General features: G+C 47.2%; 1 protein-coding gene and 1 long non-coding RNA gene across 2 annotated transcripts in view; one reads left to right on the top strand and one right to left on the bottom strand.

Moving 5' to 3' along the window:
• Positions 1-15,601, top strand: part of LOC141053926 (uncharacterized) — a 93,066-nt gene that overhangs the window by 40,937 nt on the left and 36,528 nt on the right. The window contains exon 2 of the mRNA XM_073551096.1: positions 2,507-2,615. Within this exon, the coding sequence (XP_073407197.1) occupies positions 2,555-2,615 (61 nt within the window). The 5' untranslated portion in view covers positions 2,507-2,554. The remainder of the gene's footprint in view (positions 1-2,506; positions 2,616-15,601) is intronic.
• LOC141053951 (uncharacterized) lies at positions 5,929-10,510 on the bottom strand. Its single transcript, XR_012221298.1, has 2 exons — positions 10,313-10,510; positions 5,929-6,564 (listed from the first exon to the last, which is right to left on the bottom strand). It is a non-coding gene; the product is annotated as an uncharacterized lncRNA (long non-coding RNA).

Genomic DNA, 15,601 nt, shown 5'->3' with positions numbered 1-15,601 from the left:
CAAATTGGATGTGTTGTCTAACCAGCAGACTGCTTTCGGGAGAATGGTTCTCCAGGCAGTCATCCCACCCTAAGGGGATACTTTGGTATTCTTCCTGGTGCTGTCAGGAGTGACGTCCTGGAAAATAGGCATTAGACCTACCGGTAATTATGTTTCCAGGAGTCAATCCTGACAGCACGGATAGTTCCCTTCCCGAATTAATTATGTCATATGTTGTAATATGATTCTGTAAATAAACTGTTCAGTTGCATCATCCACGGTGTGGTACTTGGAAAAACACTGAGGGAATGTGGGTGGAGACTGTTTTCAACCTCTTGTGTGTTCTTCCTGTCCCTGCAAGGAGGCGAAGGACGTCCTCCCTGGTGCTGTCAGGATGGACTCCTGGAAACATAATTACCGGTAGGTCTAATGCCTATTTTCATACTTATGGTCCTGTGACAACGAGCTTCTCTTCCTGCTTCTCTGTTTTTCACTGAGCATTTAGAGCATTAATCAGGGAGAGCAGCTCGTCCGTACATGACTAAGGGCAGAGACACACTGCCGTATTTTTCGTCCGAGAATCGCATTGTAAAACTCGCACTGGCTGTTTTACTTTTTTTTAAATAACATTTAGGCTATGTGCCCACATTGTGTTTTTGATGCAGAATATTCCTTAGCGGAAACGCACACCCTCTTCCCGGGAAAACGCATGCGTTTTATGAAGCGCTTTTGTAAGCATTTTTGTAAGCGTTTTAGCATGCGTTTTCCTGTGCATTTTTGCAATACAATTGAATGTATGCGGAAACGCGTGCGTTTCCGCAAAACTAATGAACACACTGCTTTTTTTCCGCTTAGAGTTTCCGCAGCGGAAAAAAACGCACCATTAGCACAACATGTGCGTTTACCATTATAATTACATTGGATGCTTTTCTTAAGCGTTTCCGCAGCAGAAACGCTTGTCTAAAATCGCTGCAGAAATGCTTAAAAAACGCAACGTGGGCATACAGCCTTACATTCCCTGTAAAAAAACGAAAACAAATGAACAGTATGTGAGGCAGTGACTGCTGTCACAGGTAGAGGTCACTGTGTGTTCTCCCCAGGATGCGCACGGAGGCGTATGGAGGCCATGTTGGGTGCATTGCAGACAGCTGTGATTGCAGAGGAGACTAAAAATAAGTGTTAGTCTTGGGCATGCTAGCATCCAGGGCAGAGTTGGGAAAACCTGCTCTGGGTTTTTGTATTTTGAAACAGACTGCAGGATGGTAGTTGTGCAGTCCGTTTCATTCCAGGCCCGGGTTTTCCATGTGACTGAAGGCCACAGATCCCATTTAAAATCCCTGCAGTAAAGGGTTTGGGTGTGTCAGGTCCAGTGTCAGTCTGGTGTGTGCTAGAGGGCAGAGCAGTTGGCTCTGCAGTGCTCCATCCATGTGAGGCAACACAGACACGCGGAGCCATGCAGCTCAAAGGCCTGGCACCCACAGCGGTGCAGTCGGCTACGGCAACTGGTCTCGGAGGTGGACTGTCCTGTGCCCGGCGGTGAACTGGAGGTAGACTGTCTTGTGCCCGAAGGAGGACTAGCGTGTTTATCGCCTGCAAACTTGAGGGCATGGTTCCCGGCTCCGATCTGGAGGATACTGGGTACTATTCAGTGCTGTGAATTGGAAATTAATGCTACGCACTTGTGTGAATTGGACATTAATGCTGTGAAGTAACTGCATTAAAGAGACTTTGTGTTGGAACTTTTTAAGTCACTGCCTCATCACTGCACCTTGTGCTACCGCAGCACTACAAGTAATACTCACCTAATGCCAATTCCATTGAATCCCTGGTGTCGCGTAAAAAACAAAAATGAAAAACAACCATATCCCTCACCTGTGATGAAAAAACAAAAGCAAACAAAATCCCTGGTCCATGAAGTGTTTAATAGGCCTTGGACTATTCTGTCAACATATCTAGATCTGAAGGATCCTGTGACCACACGAGCCTCTTCTGGTAATATCCACGTCTGACCTCCCGGCGTGGAGTCACATTACACGGACGGAGACACAGACGCAGTCACCAGATCCTGGTTTCTTTGCATGTAAAACGCGTAAAGCAAGAAAAGTATTGATTCTGAGTAAAAACTTTCTAGATGATTTTGGCACGGGGGTCCTTAGCTATGAATAAATTGACAACTGGGCATTTACATTATATTTATTAAAGGGGCATGTCCATACACTGACTCTGTGAACTGATTGGACTGTGCAGACACCCCCTCACCTGGTAACACCCAGCTGTCCATATATTCATACATTATCAGTAGGAATAACAGAGGAACGGTACAACGCTGAGATATAAAGAGAGATGCTCCAGAATCATATAATGGAGAATATGAGGATTTACTAAAGCCGTCGTGTCCGGAGAGCTGACGGCTCCTCTTTACCGATCTTCTCTGGTCATCTAGAACTTTCCATGTGACTTTTCCTTTGGTCTTTTTCTTGTGTTACTTTTCCTTCTGTTTGTGATTTTTCCATTATTTCTTTCACAGATCTGATATCTGGGTGTAAAATTTGAAAATAATAATACTACAGCCATAATGGAGAAAGAAAAGCGTGATGAACGGTGCACAGAGTACGGTCCCACAGGTAACAGCCCCGGTGAGGAGCCACCATTAAATAAAGCAGAGAAGAGTCACGTTCTCCTCATTCTCCGGACCAGACAGTTTTGGGATGGAGGTTTTAAATATAGGTGATATCTGGTGATAATGTGATAGCACTATATGTGATAACAACACTGTGCATCTATAATATGGGTGTAAAATGCAGCGGGAATGAGGAGGTGAAATAGGAGCAGGGTTGGGCTTACCTAAGAGAGGCGTAGCTAATCGGGTTCCTCGTTTTCACTGGAGCTCCTGATGGTGGAGTCATGCTTGAGCTGCTGATAGCGGCCGGGTACCACTCCAGCACAGTCTCCGGTACTGCTGCTGCTCACCCCAAGGATCACACACGCAGACACTGACACGGTCTCTTGCTCTGCTCTGACTATGCTGCTTCTGGATACTGAGCAAGAACGACACTGACAAGGAGTCACTGACAGGACTGAATTCGGAGACTGGTATAGCTGTCCAGACTCACGGATCTAAGGAATAGGTTCAGGCCCTGGCCACACAAGGACCAGGGAGTAGGTTCTGGCACTGGCCACACATGAACCAGGAGTTTGGGTTCAGGACAGCCACACAAGGACTAGGGGACATAACACGTGTCCACGTATCAGTCGTTAAGTGGACAATCCCAGTAAGTGCATTGGTAAGGGCATGGGTGATGTTCCTGGACACGTGCTGGTAAAAGGTGGGGATGCCACACCGGGAGACATAGTGGCTGCTGAGGACCAAGTATCAAGGGACAGCTGCCGCCATGAGTCTGCAGAAATCCTGTGTATATACAAGCTGAAAAGGCAACATTTCCATGACAAGTAGCCTGGAAATGTGCACTTTTAGCATTTGGTCCATAGGTGGGTGGCTGAGAATTTTCTTTTTCGTTTCAAGCCCTGGGATAGGGACAGCTGAATGCTGTTGTCATGATCTGAAGTGATCTGACAGTTTTAAATCACTGGGTGAACTTTTTTTACTTTGGAAAGTTCCAAGGTGTCTTGACTGTCCCCGGTGGTGGTTTTGATATTGCACTTTAGGTTTTGTGCACTTAATCATGTATCAGGTGTTACACCCTATAAAGGTGTGCTAGAGGTGTGCAATCACGGCCTGTGATATTGTGAGTTTGTGTTCACTCTGTTTTTTGGAGAGCCTGGAGGACGGATGGAGCTGGTGAGGAGTCCTGCGCAGCTTAGCCAGGGGGGAAGAGTGTCAGCTATGGTGTCTGGACGAAGGGCTGGCATGGCGTGGTGGAGTCGCAGTGATGGTGTCAGCGGGAAGTGTCTGCATGGGCTGGTGGAGTGGCGACTATGGAGAGTGGCACTCACCATGTGGGACTTGGCCGCTGAGCTGGACTCAAGCATGCTCGACTTCGTGTCAGCAGCTGAACTCATCCTTGGGACTGGTTCTAAGCAGCTGCAACTGGTGTTGGACTCTGCTCCAAGGTTGCACTAAGGTGAAGGATCCTGTTATGGTGATGGATCCGGGTGGAGGAGAAGATGCACTCAGGTGGAGGGCTCTGTTGCTAGGAGCGCACGCAACAGAGCAAAGCTAAGTGGTGTTTCCCCTGTATTGTCTCTTTCCTCATGTGTGTTATTAGTGCAGTGGTGGGATTAGTTTCCGCACCGACCAATTCCCTAGTGAGGGTTTAGGGTCAGGGCGAGCTAGGGCGTTGAGGTACGCGTGCGGCGCCCGGTGCGAAACCGGCATAGGGAACGTTAGGAGTGCAGGGACACTGGCTCAGGGGAGCTCAGGAGGTCTCCAATTCCCTTTCCCTATTGCAGGGCCCACCATTGTTAATGTTTCCCAGGTCCCCCTTATTTAAATTCGCCATACTGGAGGCGGGGTTTCCAGAATGTTTATTAATGTGTAATACCTAAATTCGCCAGGTGGAGGCGGTGTATCCATCTGCACGTATTATTATTTAAATTCACCCCACTGGAGGCGCTGTATCCAGGGTCACGTGTGTTATGGGTTCGCCTTGCGGTAACACCTGCGCCCAGACACACAGTGACCATGACAGCTGTGCTTGAACAACGATTTGGTAGCACATAATAACGGTGCCTCAGAATGTGCAATAACATGTGCAGGGTGGGAGGCATCTGCAATAGTGTCATGGACAGGGGATTGTCCATCACCTAGCTCAGGGGAAGAGGCAGTGGTGTCACCCATTGGCAGCAATTGTAGACCCAATCGTTCGTCCCACCGAGTCAGGTGCTTAGATGACATGTGCCTGCTGGTGGTGGTTAGGCTCTTAGTATTCAGGCCCTTGCTGATCTTGGCATTACACAGGTTGTAAATTACCATTTTTTTGTCTTAGAACTCTCTTTAAAAAAGTACCAGCGTGGGGATCATCTAACTCTTTGAAGGAAAATTCACGAGTGTCGGCGGAATAATTTCCCGCCTTCTCTCCCTGTTCACCCTACTGCCTATTCCTGCCTGTTTCGGTGCTGCCAATCTGTCCCCTTCAGTTCTGCTGGCCTTGCTCTGCATGCCAGCTTCTTCGGTTGGGTCAGTAACTTTGTCTTCCACCACCTCGTCTTCCACCACTACGAGCTGCCCTGGTCTTCCTGAATTGGTAACTTAACAACAACCCGACTTATTGGCAACTGTGTCTTATCATCATTTACCTCCTTTTACAAAATGTACCATTCCCCACCGTCATGGTCTTTTGGCCTTGGCTGCTCTACGTTTTGTGCATCACTAAACAGCATGTCCTCCTATCCCTCTTCGAGCATGCAGAGTAAGAAGCCACAATCAAGAAATGATGATGCAAAGTGCTCCTCGGAGTGTCCTAGTGTGGGATCACAGGTCTGCTGGGACTCAACATGGTGGAAGGAAGGAGGATCAGGGTGAAAATTAAGTGATCCAGACTCTTGGGTGGTGAGACTGGACTGTGTGGAAGACTGGGTGGTGCTGGAAGCATCTGCTATTCAACCGACCACTTGTTCACACTGGTGTGGCTACATAAGTGGTGTCTCTACTCTTGCCTCCCTGCAGAGTGGTACAGGAAGCTATGTGTCGTGGATGCGCGTGTTGCTTATGCTCCTTACCCACGTCCTCGCCTTCTACGTGCACCATCATCAGCACTTCCCGTCCCTCACCACACACCTTACGCATTTTGCAATTGCTAGGTCTCTGGAAACTAAGTTTTCTTGATTAATTGAAACTACATTTTAATAAAATAAAATTAGGTCACCTGTTCCAGGCCAAGTGTTTTTTAAAAATTTCAAACCTCCGTAACTTCACACAAAGCAGATATAAACTGTATGGAGACAGTAGTCAATTTTTGGAACTAAAAATGTGAACTGTAGCAGGCCAAGCAGTTTTTTAAAAATTTTAATGACCGCAATTTAACACAAAGCTCATTAAACTGTATAGAAGACAATACAGTCAATATATAGGTCACAGTTCACACCTCTGTACATATCACACTCCACTGGAAATGTAGACATCTGTTGGGCAGGGTGCATTTAATCACCTAACCATTCTGTTCTCCAGGTGAGTCTGGAAATCGCTTTCTTTGTTGTCTCCAATTGTCTGAAATGTTGTCTATTTTGGACAAAAGATCTTTCATCACCTGATGTCAATGAAGTTGTAGGGCCAGTAATGTGAACGTATTGTTCAGTGTGGAATAAATGGTGTAAGGTCTTAATGTGTAATGACTGTGTATTGGGCTCACCTGTTGAGGTGGAATCCTTAAGCCATACAGTGGATATAAAGTCTTCACACTTCTATTAAAATACCAGGAAAAAATCCTACTAAGAGAGTAGCTAAGCCAATCCAGAACTTCCATCTTCCTCTGGTGAAGCCGTTCTTATGGTGATTCGGAAGTCACTTTTGTCTTTGTTGTGCTGAAAGGTGAAATTCTTCTTCATCTTCAGCCTTTTAGCACAGGCCTGAAGGTTTGGATGTAAAGTTAACTGATATTTGGCATTGTTCATAATTCCCTCCTATACCTGTACAAAAAATAAGATGTGAAGCTATCACATTTGTGGCAGCATATAGCACTGACTACCAGGCTATTACATCTAGTTTAAAAAAAAATTACCAATATTATATGAAGATGAAAAATTGGCTAACATACTGCCATCTGGAGCCAGATATTCCGCTCATTAGGAGAGACGTTATCTCCAGGTTTATGCGGTTGTCCCTCTCCCGCTCACATAACCTGGTTATCTTTCATAGGTAGCTTTAGACGTGGCACAAATGTGCAAGATGCAAACTTATGGTCAAAACTCCGTCTTTTTCATCTTACAACAAGAGGATGCAATATAGTATTGATTCCTTCATCAACTGTAACATCACACAAGAGGTTTACTTAGCGGAATGCAAATTATGTGCTTAACAATACGCGGGCTGCTCCACAAGAAAGCGAGAGGTCACATTATCAGAACGTGTTTATGTCGTAGCATCCACCTCTATAAGACTGCAGAGACCCGTGTGACGTAATCCGTGCCTTCCCGCCTCCCACCAATCCCGTAATAACAAAAATGCCAACAGGCCTGGATGGGTTGAACAGGTCGGTCACAATTTATTAAATTTTGTAAGCAGAGAGAGGCAAGTACAAATTCGCAACAGACTCAATGCTGAAATCCCCATCACTGCTGGTGGCAAGAAGCCGATGAGCAGTTTACGAACCTTTGCCCCCTCTACACTACCGCCACGGAGGACCATGTGTATGACCTACACAGGACTCCGTCCCCCACACAACATCATTATGGCCTGTTCAACACTATCCTGTAAATTAGTGAAAAATATATCGAGCCCGATATCTGTGAGATGAACGCCGTCCGGTCTTAGTAAATTTGAATTGTCTTTCCGAAGCTCGTGGTGGCGAACTTTGATGCCATAGTTCACTTTGACGAATTTTGCCATCTTTGTGTTGATCTTTTTCCTTAATTTGTCACTGGCTTTAGAATCTTTAGCTCCTTACTAGACCGCTCGTGGTATTATCTCTGACCACGCCACCACCATATCCGGCAATAAGCAGGCAAAACGCTCTATGTCCGTTGACATCACTGTGTACAGCTCGGCCATTTTTTTTTTTTCTTTAAGTCATTACCGCCGGCGTGCAACACCAGAACCACCGGCCCTTTGGCCGTCTTAGGAATTTTAACCATCCCTGGGAAGATTTGCTGCTACCGCAGCCCTCTGATGCCTCAGTGATGACTCTGCGAATTGACTTAGTTCCGGGGACCCACAACTTATTTATTTATTTATTTATTTATTTAATGCTTGAGTGCAGTTTGGCTCTTTTGCATGCCTAATAAACAAAAGAATGTCTTACAACCTAACTTGTGGGCTTACAACCGCCTGTAAGAGACAAGATGTGTTAGAGCATGTCTGGTCTTACACTGTGTTCCAAATTATTATGCAAAAAATATTTCCTCATATTTTCTCTAAATTACCTATATGAATTGCAGTCACTGTTATTTTCCAGTCATCTAATATTCTAGTATAATTGCAATGTTTTTGAACAAACTGCCTTTGAAAACAGTATATTTTGAAAAATAATAAACACTCAAAAGGCATGTTCCAAATTATTATGCACCGCAGAGTTTTCAACCTTTTTATTTTTATTTTGAACAAAAAATGGTCAATTATGAAATGATAAGCATTATCAGCTTATTACAAAATGAAATCAAACAGTTTTCAAGTCAAAACTTTATTCTAGGTGATGTTACATTTGCACATAGGACCCCTTGTTCGAAAGAAGCTTCTGAACTCTCTCGTCCATTGAATTTGTCAGTTTTTGGATGGTTTGTGCTTCAATTGTTTTGCCTGTGGACAGAATCCCCTCCCAGAGCTGTGGCTTAGATGTGAACTGCCTCCCGCCATCATAGACACTCCTTTTGATGATGCTCCAGAGGTTCTCAATGGGGTTGAGGTCAGGGGAAGATGGTGGCCACACCATAAGTTTGTCCTCTTTTATGCCCATAGCAGCCAGAGATGCAGATGTGTTATTTGCAGCATGAGACGGTGCATTATCATGCATGAAAATGATCTTGCTGCGGAAAGCACGGTTCTTCCTCTTGAACCATGGCGGGAAGTGCTGTTTTAGAAACTCCACATAGATTATGGAGTTCATCTTTATCCCTTCAGGGATCCTAAAGGGGCCGACAATCTCTCTCCCCATGATTCCAGCCCAAAACATTACTCCACCTCCTCCTTGTTGGCGCCTTAGTCATGTTTTCATGGGGTGTCCATCAACCAGCCATCCTCCACTCCCTCCATCTGGACCATCGAGCGTTGCACGGCACTCATCGGTGAACAAAACAGTTTGGAAGTCAGTCTTCATGTCTCGTTTGGCCACTGGAGCCGTTTCTGCTTGTGTGCAGTGGATAGAGGTGGTCGACAGGATGGCTTACGCACAGCTGCAAACCTCTGAAGGACACTGCATCTTGTTGTTCGGAGGACATTGGATGCACCAGCAGCTTCAAAAACTTGTCTGCTGCTATGACAAGGCATTTTTGCAGCGGCTCTTTTAACCTGACGCAATTGCCTGTTGGAAAGAGTCCTCAATTTTTCTTTAACAGCACGCACACGTGTGTGCTGGGAATCGGCTGCATACTTCTTGATTGTGCGATGATCACGATGAAGTGTCTTGGCAATGTTGATTGTAGTCATGCCATGACCTAAATACTCCACAATTTGTTGCTTCTCAGCAGCCGACACATTCTTTTTCTTTCCCATTTTGGCAAAAAATGTAGGCTGCTTAATAATGTGGAACAGCCTTCTTAAGTAGTCTTGCCTTTATTTGGACACACCTGCCAAACTAATTTGCACAGGTATCTGCAATTGCTTTCAGTGATATAAAGAGCCCTGACACACATCACCATCAATGAGTTTAAATGACAAACAAAAAAATTCTAACTTTATCACTCCTAAACTCTTTTTGCATAATAATTTGGAACACAGTGTATATATTTTGCAAAAACATGCGGATTTCTAATGGCCCAATCGCTGTGCTTCGACTTCCAATATACCGGACCTAGCTGCTTCGGTGGCTGCCCCTATTCTGAAAGAATGCGTCCCGTATTCCTTTGGGTTAATGTCGGCTGGGACCCGTCAGTGTGTGAGAGAGAATCTACTTGCGTGTCTTATAACTCTATAGAGTTCAGGTATTTTCACTGGGCATATAGGGTTGTCTAACGCCTTGACCAAGACCCACGTCCCTCTATCTGCACCCTAATGCTCAAAGCGTCGCTGCATATGAGGAGATCTTTGTTGATTAACCCGCCTGTCAATGCTGATTTTGACTGCAACACCAGTTTGCTAATGCGAGGTGCCGCGAAGAATGCGATTGTAAATGCTGTAGATATTAGGGATTAGATAAAAATATATCAAGTATGATATCCGATTGGGTTTAACTCGTATTGTGACTTGCACACTGTTATAGAGATTGCGATAATGTGATGCAACAGACTTGAAGAAACGGGGCGACGACATTCCTGACTAGGTTGTAGCCATTTCCAGCCTTTAACAGCTTGCTTGATGAAAAAATATTTAGTTACGTCGTCCCACCCCAAAAGCTGGAAGAAAAAGGCTATACCCGCTAAATTTCATTGCGCTAATGTACCCGCCGCACCTTTATGCTTGAGCCGATTCAGGAGTTCTACTAACGCCGCATCTCGCCCGATCGCGCGTATCGACTGGTCTTCATTTAATTAACGAGCACCATTCTTCCCATGCCTTACCACTTACCATAAGCCTGTAGGGTAGCCAGTGTCACTGAGGAGCGGATTAGGGGCAACAGTTATTGGCCACCATGTCCCAAAGGTAGGGAGGACACTGTAGGCCCGATGGCTGTGCATTGAGGAGGAAGACTTTGAAGACCTGCTAATCGAACGATAACAGAGAGTTAACAATCTTATCCACAATAGACGTAACTCTGGCGTGGCACTAGATGTTGTGTCTAAGGTATAATAGCACTAGGCGGCGCAACAGTGAGAGAACGGGCGGGGAAGAAGAGGACATGCTGTTTAAGCTTTTTTGTGATTCCCGGGTGTTAGGTTAATGAATCTGATGTTATCATATTTTAATTGGGAACCGCACCATTGGTCCTTGTAGATTACGACAAAGCCATTTGATAAATCTCCAACAACTGCTAGACACAAAATTTTGCTTGGCGTTTCCTTCGGCAAGACGCATGTGTGCCCATTGTAGAATTCTAAGAATGTTCTACAGAATAGCAAATACGGCCTCATGGAGGGGTAGAGTCTGTGGTTTTTTTTTTGGCACGACTGGGCAATGCCCTTTGTTGTTGATGATAAACGCGTGAAAAAGCTGTGCCCACTGGCACTTGCAGTGTTTTTTGTAATTTATCTGCCGGTAAACAAGAAAAACCATTTAGTTGTTATCTATTTCGATGCTGAGGAAAGGAAGCAGGTTGCACGGACCGTTTTTTTTTTGTGATAGTGGTATTTCTGATGTTCCACGGGCAATAGACAGAAAGCAGACTATATGTCGGATTTTGCAAGCAGGGCACCGGGCTCCACTTCACGCACGAGTTCGGCCGCTCTGTCAAATGAGGCGTAGGTTACGGAAGTGTCTTCTGGGGGTATTATGTCGTTAACCGAATTGCATTTTGGGTAGGAAAGGTGATGTATTAGCCGATATTTTCTGGGTTCCTTTCGGGAACAATACCTAAAGGCGAGACTGTGAAATTCTTGAATGGCAATAATGTAAATGGGAACGCCAATTTGCCTAGGTAAAATCTTGGGGAATTCTCGTGCCGATTTTAGATTATTTAGCGCGCACGGATTTTAGATTATTTGACTAAATTTGAAGGGGATAAAAAGCCGTATTTAAAACCGTGATATGGCTGCTGGGCAGCTTCGTTATTGGGATAAAAGCCAGGTGCCTATGGCGGTTACACCCACCGGGATTATGCCTATTTTTTTTTTCTGGGCCCGACGAACAAAAAATCGTCGAGGTAGTCAATTGTTGAATTGCTACCTGTTTCGTGTTGCACTACCCAGTCTAGGAAGGCATTGAAAAGTTCGAAATAGTGGCATGAAATGGAGCAGCCCATTGGCAAGCACATGTCGAAATAAAACAGCTGGTCCACGTTACAGCCTAACAAATGAAAGCTTTCGGGGTGCACCGGCAAAAGGCGGAATTACGGACCTCGTAATCGTTACGTTTGCTTTGCAGGTACCCTTTGATGCAGGGTGTCCGCCTCCACAGGCTGAGCAGAGGGTAATAAATAAATGGCTCATTCGGCATTAATTCATTATTGCTTTTGCTTCTGTAATAGATGCCTCGTTCGGCATTGAAACATTCTTGATTTGTGTTGAATTATTATTGATTTTGTTTTCATAGTAGATGCCTTTTTCGGCATTGATTCATTATCAATTTTGCAACATTCACCAATGTGTGTCATAGGAGTGATACCCGAAACTAGTGTAACGCCATCCCATACTCCGCTGTCCGCTGGCTCCACCCCAGGGACTCTTAATCCACCATCCACTGAGTCCACTTTTGGGACGCATATATAACTTGGTGTACCGATTTTTGATTGTCAAGCGCTACACTTGCTTGGCAGGTACACCTTGATGCAGAGCATTCGTCTCAATATTAACAAGGCAAGTTGAAACGGCAGTATCCTTCCTTAAAAAGTTAGCAGGTCCCTGGTCCACGTGTGGCCACTGAATTCCGGAGTCGTTAGTGGTCGCGTATGGAAAAGGGGGGCTATTTATATGACTTCTATATGGTATCCTGATATATTAATAATTTGGAGCCACGTTCATGCCTCTGGCCCATAATACAGCCAAATACTGTAAATGCCTGTTAACTCCACAGAGATGTACGTCTTTGCGTAGGCTCGCTAATTTAGATGTAACTTTAAATAGTAAGCAGGCCTCTGGTCACGTGCAACCGTTGAAATCCGGAGTAGTTAGTGGTCGCGTATGAAAAAGGGGGCTGCTTTTGAGCCATCATCAGTTGTAACCAAACATCTGTTGCTTTTACTCTCCAGCCTAGATTGGGCTGTAGGGCCAGGCGCCTGCGGAACTGTACATTGTACCACCGCCAGGCGGAACCACCATCGTTATTTCCTGAGTGATTGACAACATTTAGATCGCTGGGATGAGAACACTCACCACTATTTCACTCCGGCCGGGTGACTCCAGGTTATGGAGGAACTCCGGCTCCCGCTGTATGGTTGGTTGAGGTTTGGTGTCTGCCGTGACCAGAAGCCTTGGGAGGTTAGGATAGATCTTCCAGGCTAATAGCCAGAGATGGGGTACGTGACGTCTGATCTCTGTCGTGTCCCCGAGCCCGAGTGACTCCCGATGGGGGAACTCCGGGTTTAATCTGGTGGTTGGACTGGCTGGTAGCCCTCGGTGACGATTCACGATCGCCTATCATGACACTTAGATTGTCGGACCGATCGGATATGACAAGGGAACGCCATCTAGCGGAACGAGATCTGTGGCGGCTTCTATGTGATCCGTGTCTGCGGTGGTAACGGGATTGAAAGACTCTTAGAGGGATAGTGGGAATGGTGATGGGAGGAGGAGCGGGAGGTCCTGCGGCGTCTACGCCAGGAACCGCTGCTATTATGGGATGTGTTGGGGGCATTCACGTCAGCCATGAGGGGTTCACTAAGTGTATACAGGGCTGTGAAAAGTAGAGGTGTGCTGTGGGGCATGGGAGGTGGCCTACGTTGCTATCTTTAAGATTAATGGCAGTATATGGGAGGTCAAGGGTTAATGTATTTTTTTATTTATTTCTTTTTATTATTATTGAAATGGGGTTGACAGTGTGTAGTGTGTGGATAGAGTTAAAGTGTTACATGTGTTGGAGATGTACTATATTTCCTGCAGAGCGCGCTGAACGGTCGGGTTGGACCGGACAGCACGCTCCGCAGCAGCGTTATGGGCAGGCATTGGGGGTGTTAATAGTGTATTAGTGATGGGTGCAGTAACATTAGGTGTACTACACCGGTCCGTCATACTCACCCGACCTCCGTTCCCACGCCGCTGCCGGTCTCTGCTCCCACGCCGCAGTCGGCCTCCGCTCCCACGCCGCAGCCTCTTCCCATCCGACGGCCGCGGCGGTCACCTGTGATGGGCTAGCGGCCGATGCCATCCCTGCATGCTATGCGCATGTGCCATAGGCCGCAGGCCACTTCCCTCTGAGGGAGGCGCCTGATCGTTGTGTTTCCTAGCACTCTGGCCTCGCTCCATCGTGTGCTCTCTGCTCCTGCAGTTCCTTTCTCGTCTGCTCTCTGCAGCAGCCTCCAGTGTTCCTGCTCCATCCTGCTCCAGTCCCTGCCGTCCTACTCCAGTCCTGCTTCCAGTGTTCCTATTCCATCCTACTCCAGTCCTGCCTTCAGTGTTCCTGCTACATCCTGCTCTAGTCCTGCCGTCCTCCAGTCCTGCTTCCAGTGTTCCTGTTCCATCCTACTCCAGTCCTGCCTCCAGTGTTCCTGCTCCATCCTGCTCCAGTCTTGCCGCCCTATTCCAGTCCTGCCTCCGGTGTTCCAGTTCCATCCAGCTTCACTCCTTCCGTCCTCCTTCTTTCCTTTCTCCTGTGTTACTACTCCTGCCATTCTTTCTCGTTCCAGTCTACTGTCTCACTCCATTCCGGCCTCCTGGTTCCAGCCCTGTTCTGTCATTCTATACTTCAGGCTCACAGTCCTACTCCGGTCCATCCTGAGCTGCCCCTCTCGGTACCGGCTACCGTGGTTCTGGAACTCCTGAGCCTGCTCCTAACGGTCCCTGTATAGGGGTCGGTTCCACCTGGCAGCTCGCCCAGGGCCCCTCGGTGCCACGGTCTAGAGGGTCCACTCCCAGAGTTTCCGGCTCCAGACCACCCACGCTAACAGTACGATCAGGCCATGGACTCCGCCGGTACTACGGCTGCTACCCAGAAAGAGTTGCTATTCCTACGGGAAAATTAGGGTTGCATTATGTCGGTCATGAAGTCTATGGACACCCGTTTGTCGACCTTACAGGTGGCCGATCCTTGAAATGCCACTCAGCTGGCCAGTCTCCAACAGAAGCTGGGTCAGCAACAAGATACTCAAGCCCACATTTTGTCTTACATGGCCTCCTTTGACAGTCGCTTGTCGGCCCTCCAGGCTGCCACTGCAGTCCCGACTCCTCCTCCCGCGTCTACAGCTCTCCCGATGCCTCGCCAAGCCGCCTCGCTTCACCGGGGATCCCAAGCTCTGTAGGGGGTTCTTAAATCAGTGTAGCCTCCACTTTGAATGGCTGCCGCAGCAATATCCCTCAGATCGGGCCAAAGTGGCCTTCATCATGTCCCATCTGGAGGGAGAGGCTCTATCTTGGTTGAACCCGCTCTGGCAACGTGACGACCCGGTAGTCTCGAGTCTCCCGGTTTTCCTGGATACGTTTCGTAGGGTCTTCGATGAGCCGGGTCAAGTTAGCCTCTCACTGAGTCACTCTTTAACTTACACCAGGACACTCTCACGGTCGGACAGTACGCTATTTGCTTTCGCACTATCTCCTCTGAGCTCAGCTGGAATAACGCGGCTTTGGTGGGGGCATTCTGGCGCGGTCTTTCAGGCAGAATAAAGGATGAACTCGCAGGTCGAGATACCCCATCCACCTTAGAGGACCTTATCTCGCTTGCTGCCCGCATTGACCTACGCTTCCTGGAGCGCGCCCGGGAGTCAGCTAGAGACAGGAGGTCCACCAGGTCAGTTTCCCCTTTCACCCGATCTGACATCTCCCATTCGGCTGGGTCCTCTTCTCTCTCTTCGGTTGAGTCCATGCAGATAGACCATCTCAGGTTGGCCGAGTTGCGTCAGAGAGAGAGGCGGGCACAAGGTCTGTGCCTTTATTGCGGTGATTCGTCACACTATGTCCACACCTGTCCTAAGAGACAGGGAAACGACTCCACCTAGGTCAGGTAAGAGAGGCCTCCCTAGGTGATGATGATCCCTCTCAACCCCTTACGATTTCTGTGCTTTTGGTTTCAGGAGGGAGGCTTGGTTCCGAGGTGGCCTACGTGGATTCGGGC

Source organism: Dendrobates tinctorius, unplaced genomic scaffold (assembly GCF_039654945.1).
Source record: "Dendrobates tinctorius isolate UK_male_01 unplaced genomic scaffold, ASM3965494v1 ptg000173l, whole genome shotgun sequence".
Taxonomy (NCBI): domain Eukaryota; kingdom Metazoa; phylum Chordata; class Amphibia; order Anura; family Dendrobatidae; genus Dendrobates; species Dendrobates tinctorius.
This window is presented reverse-complemented; position numbering and strand designations above follow the sequence as displayed.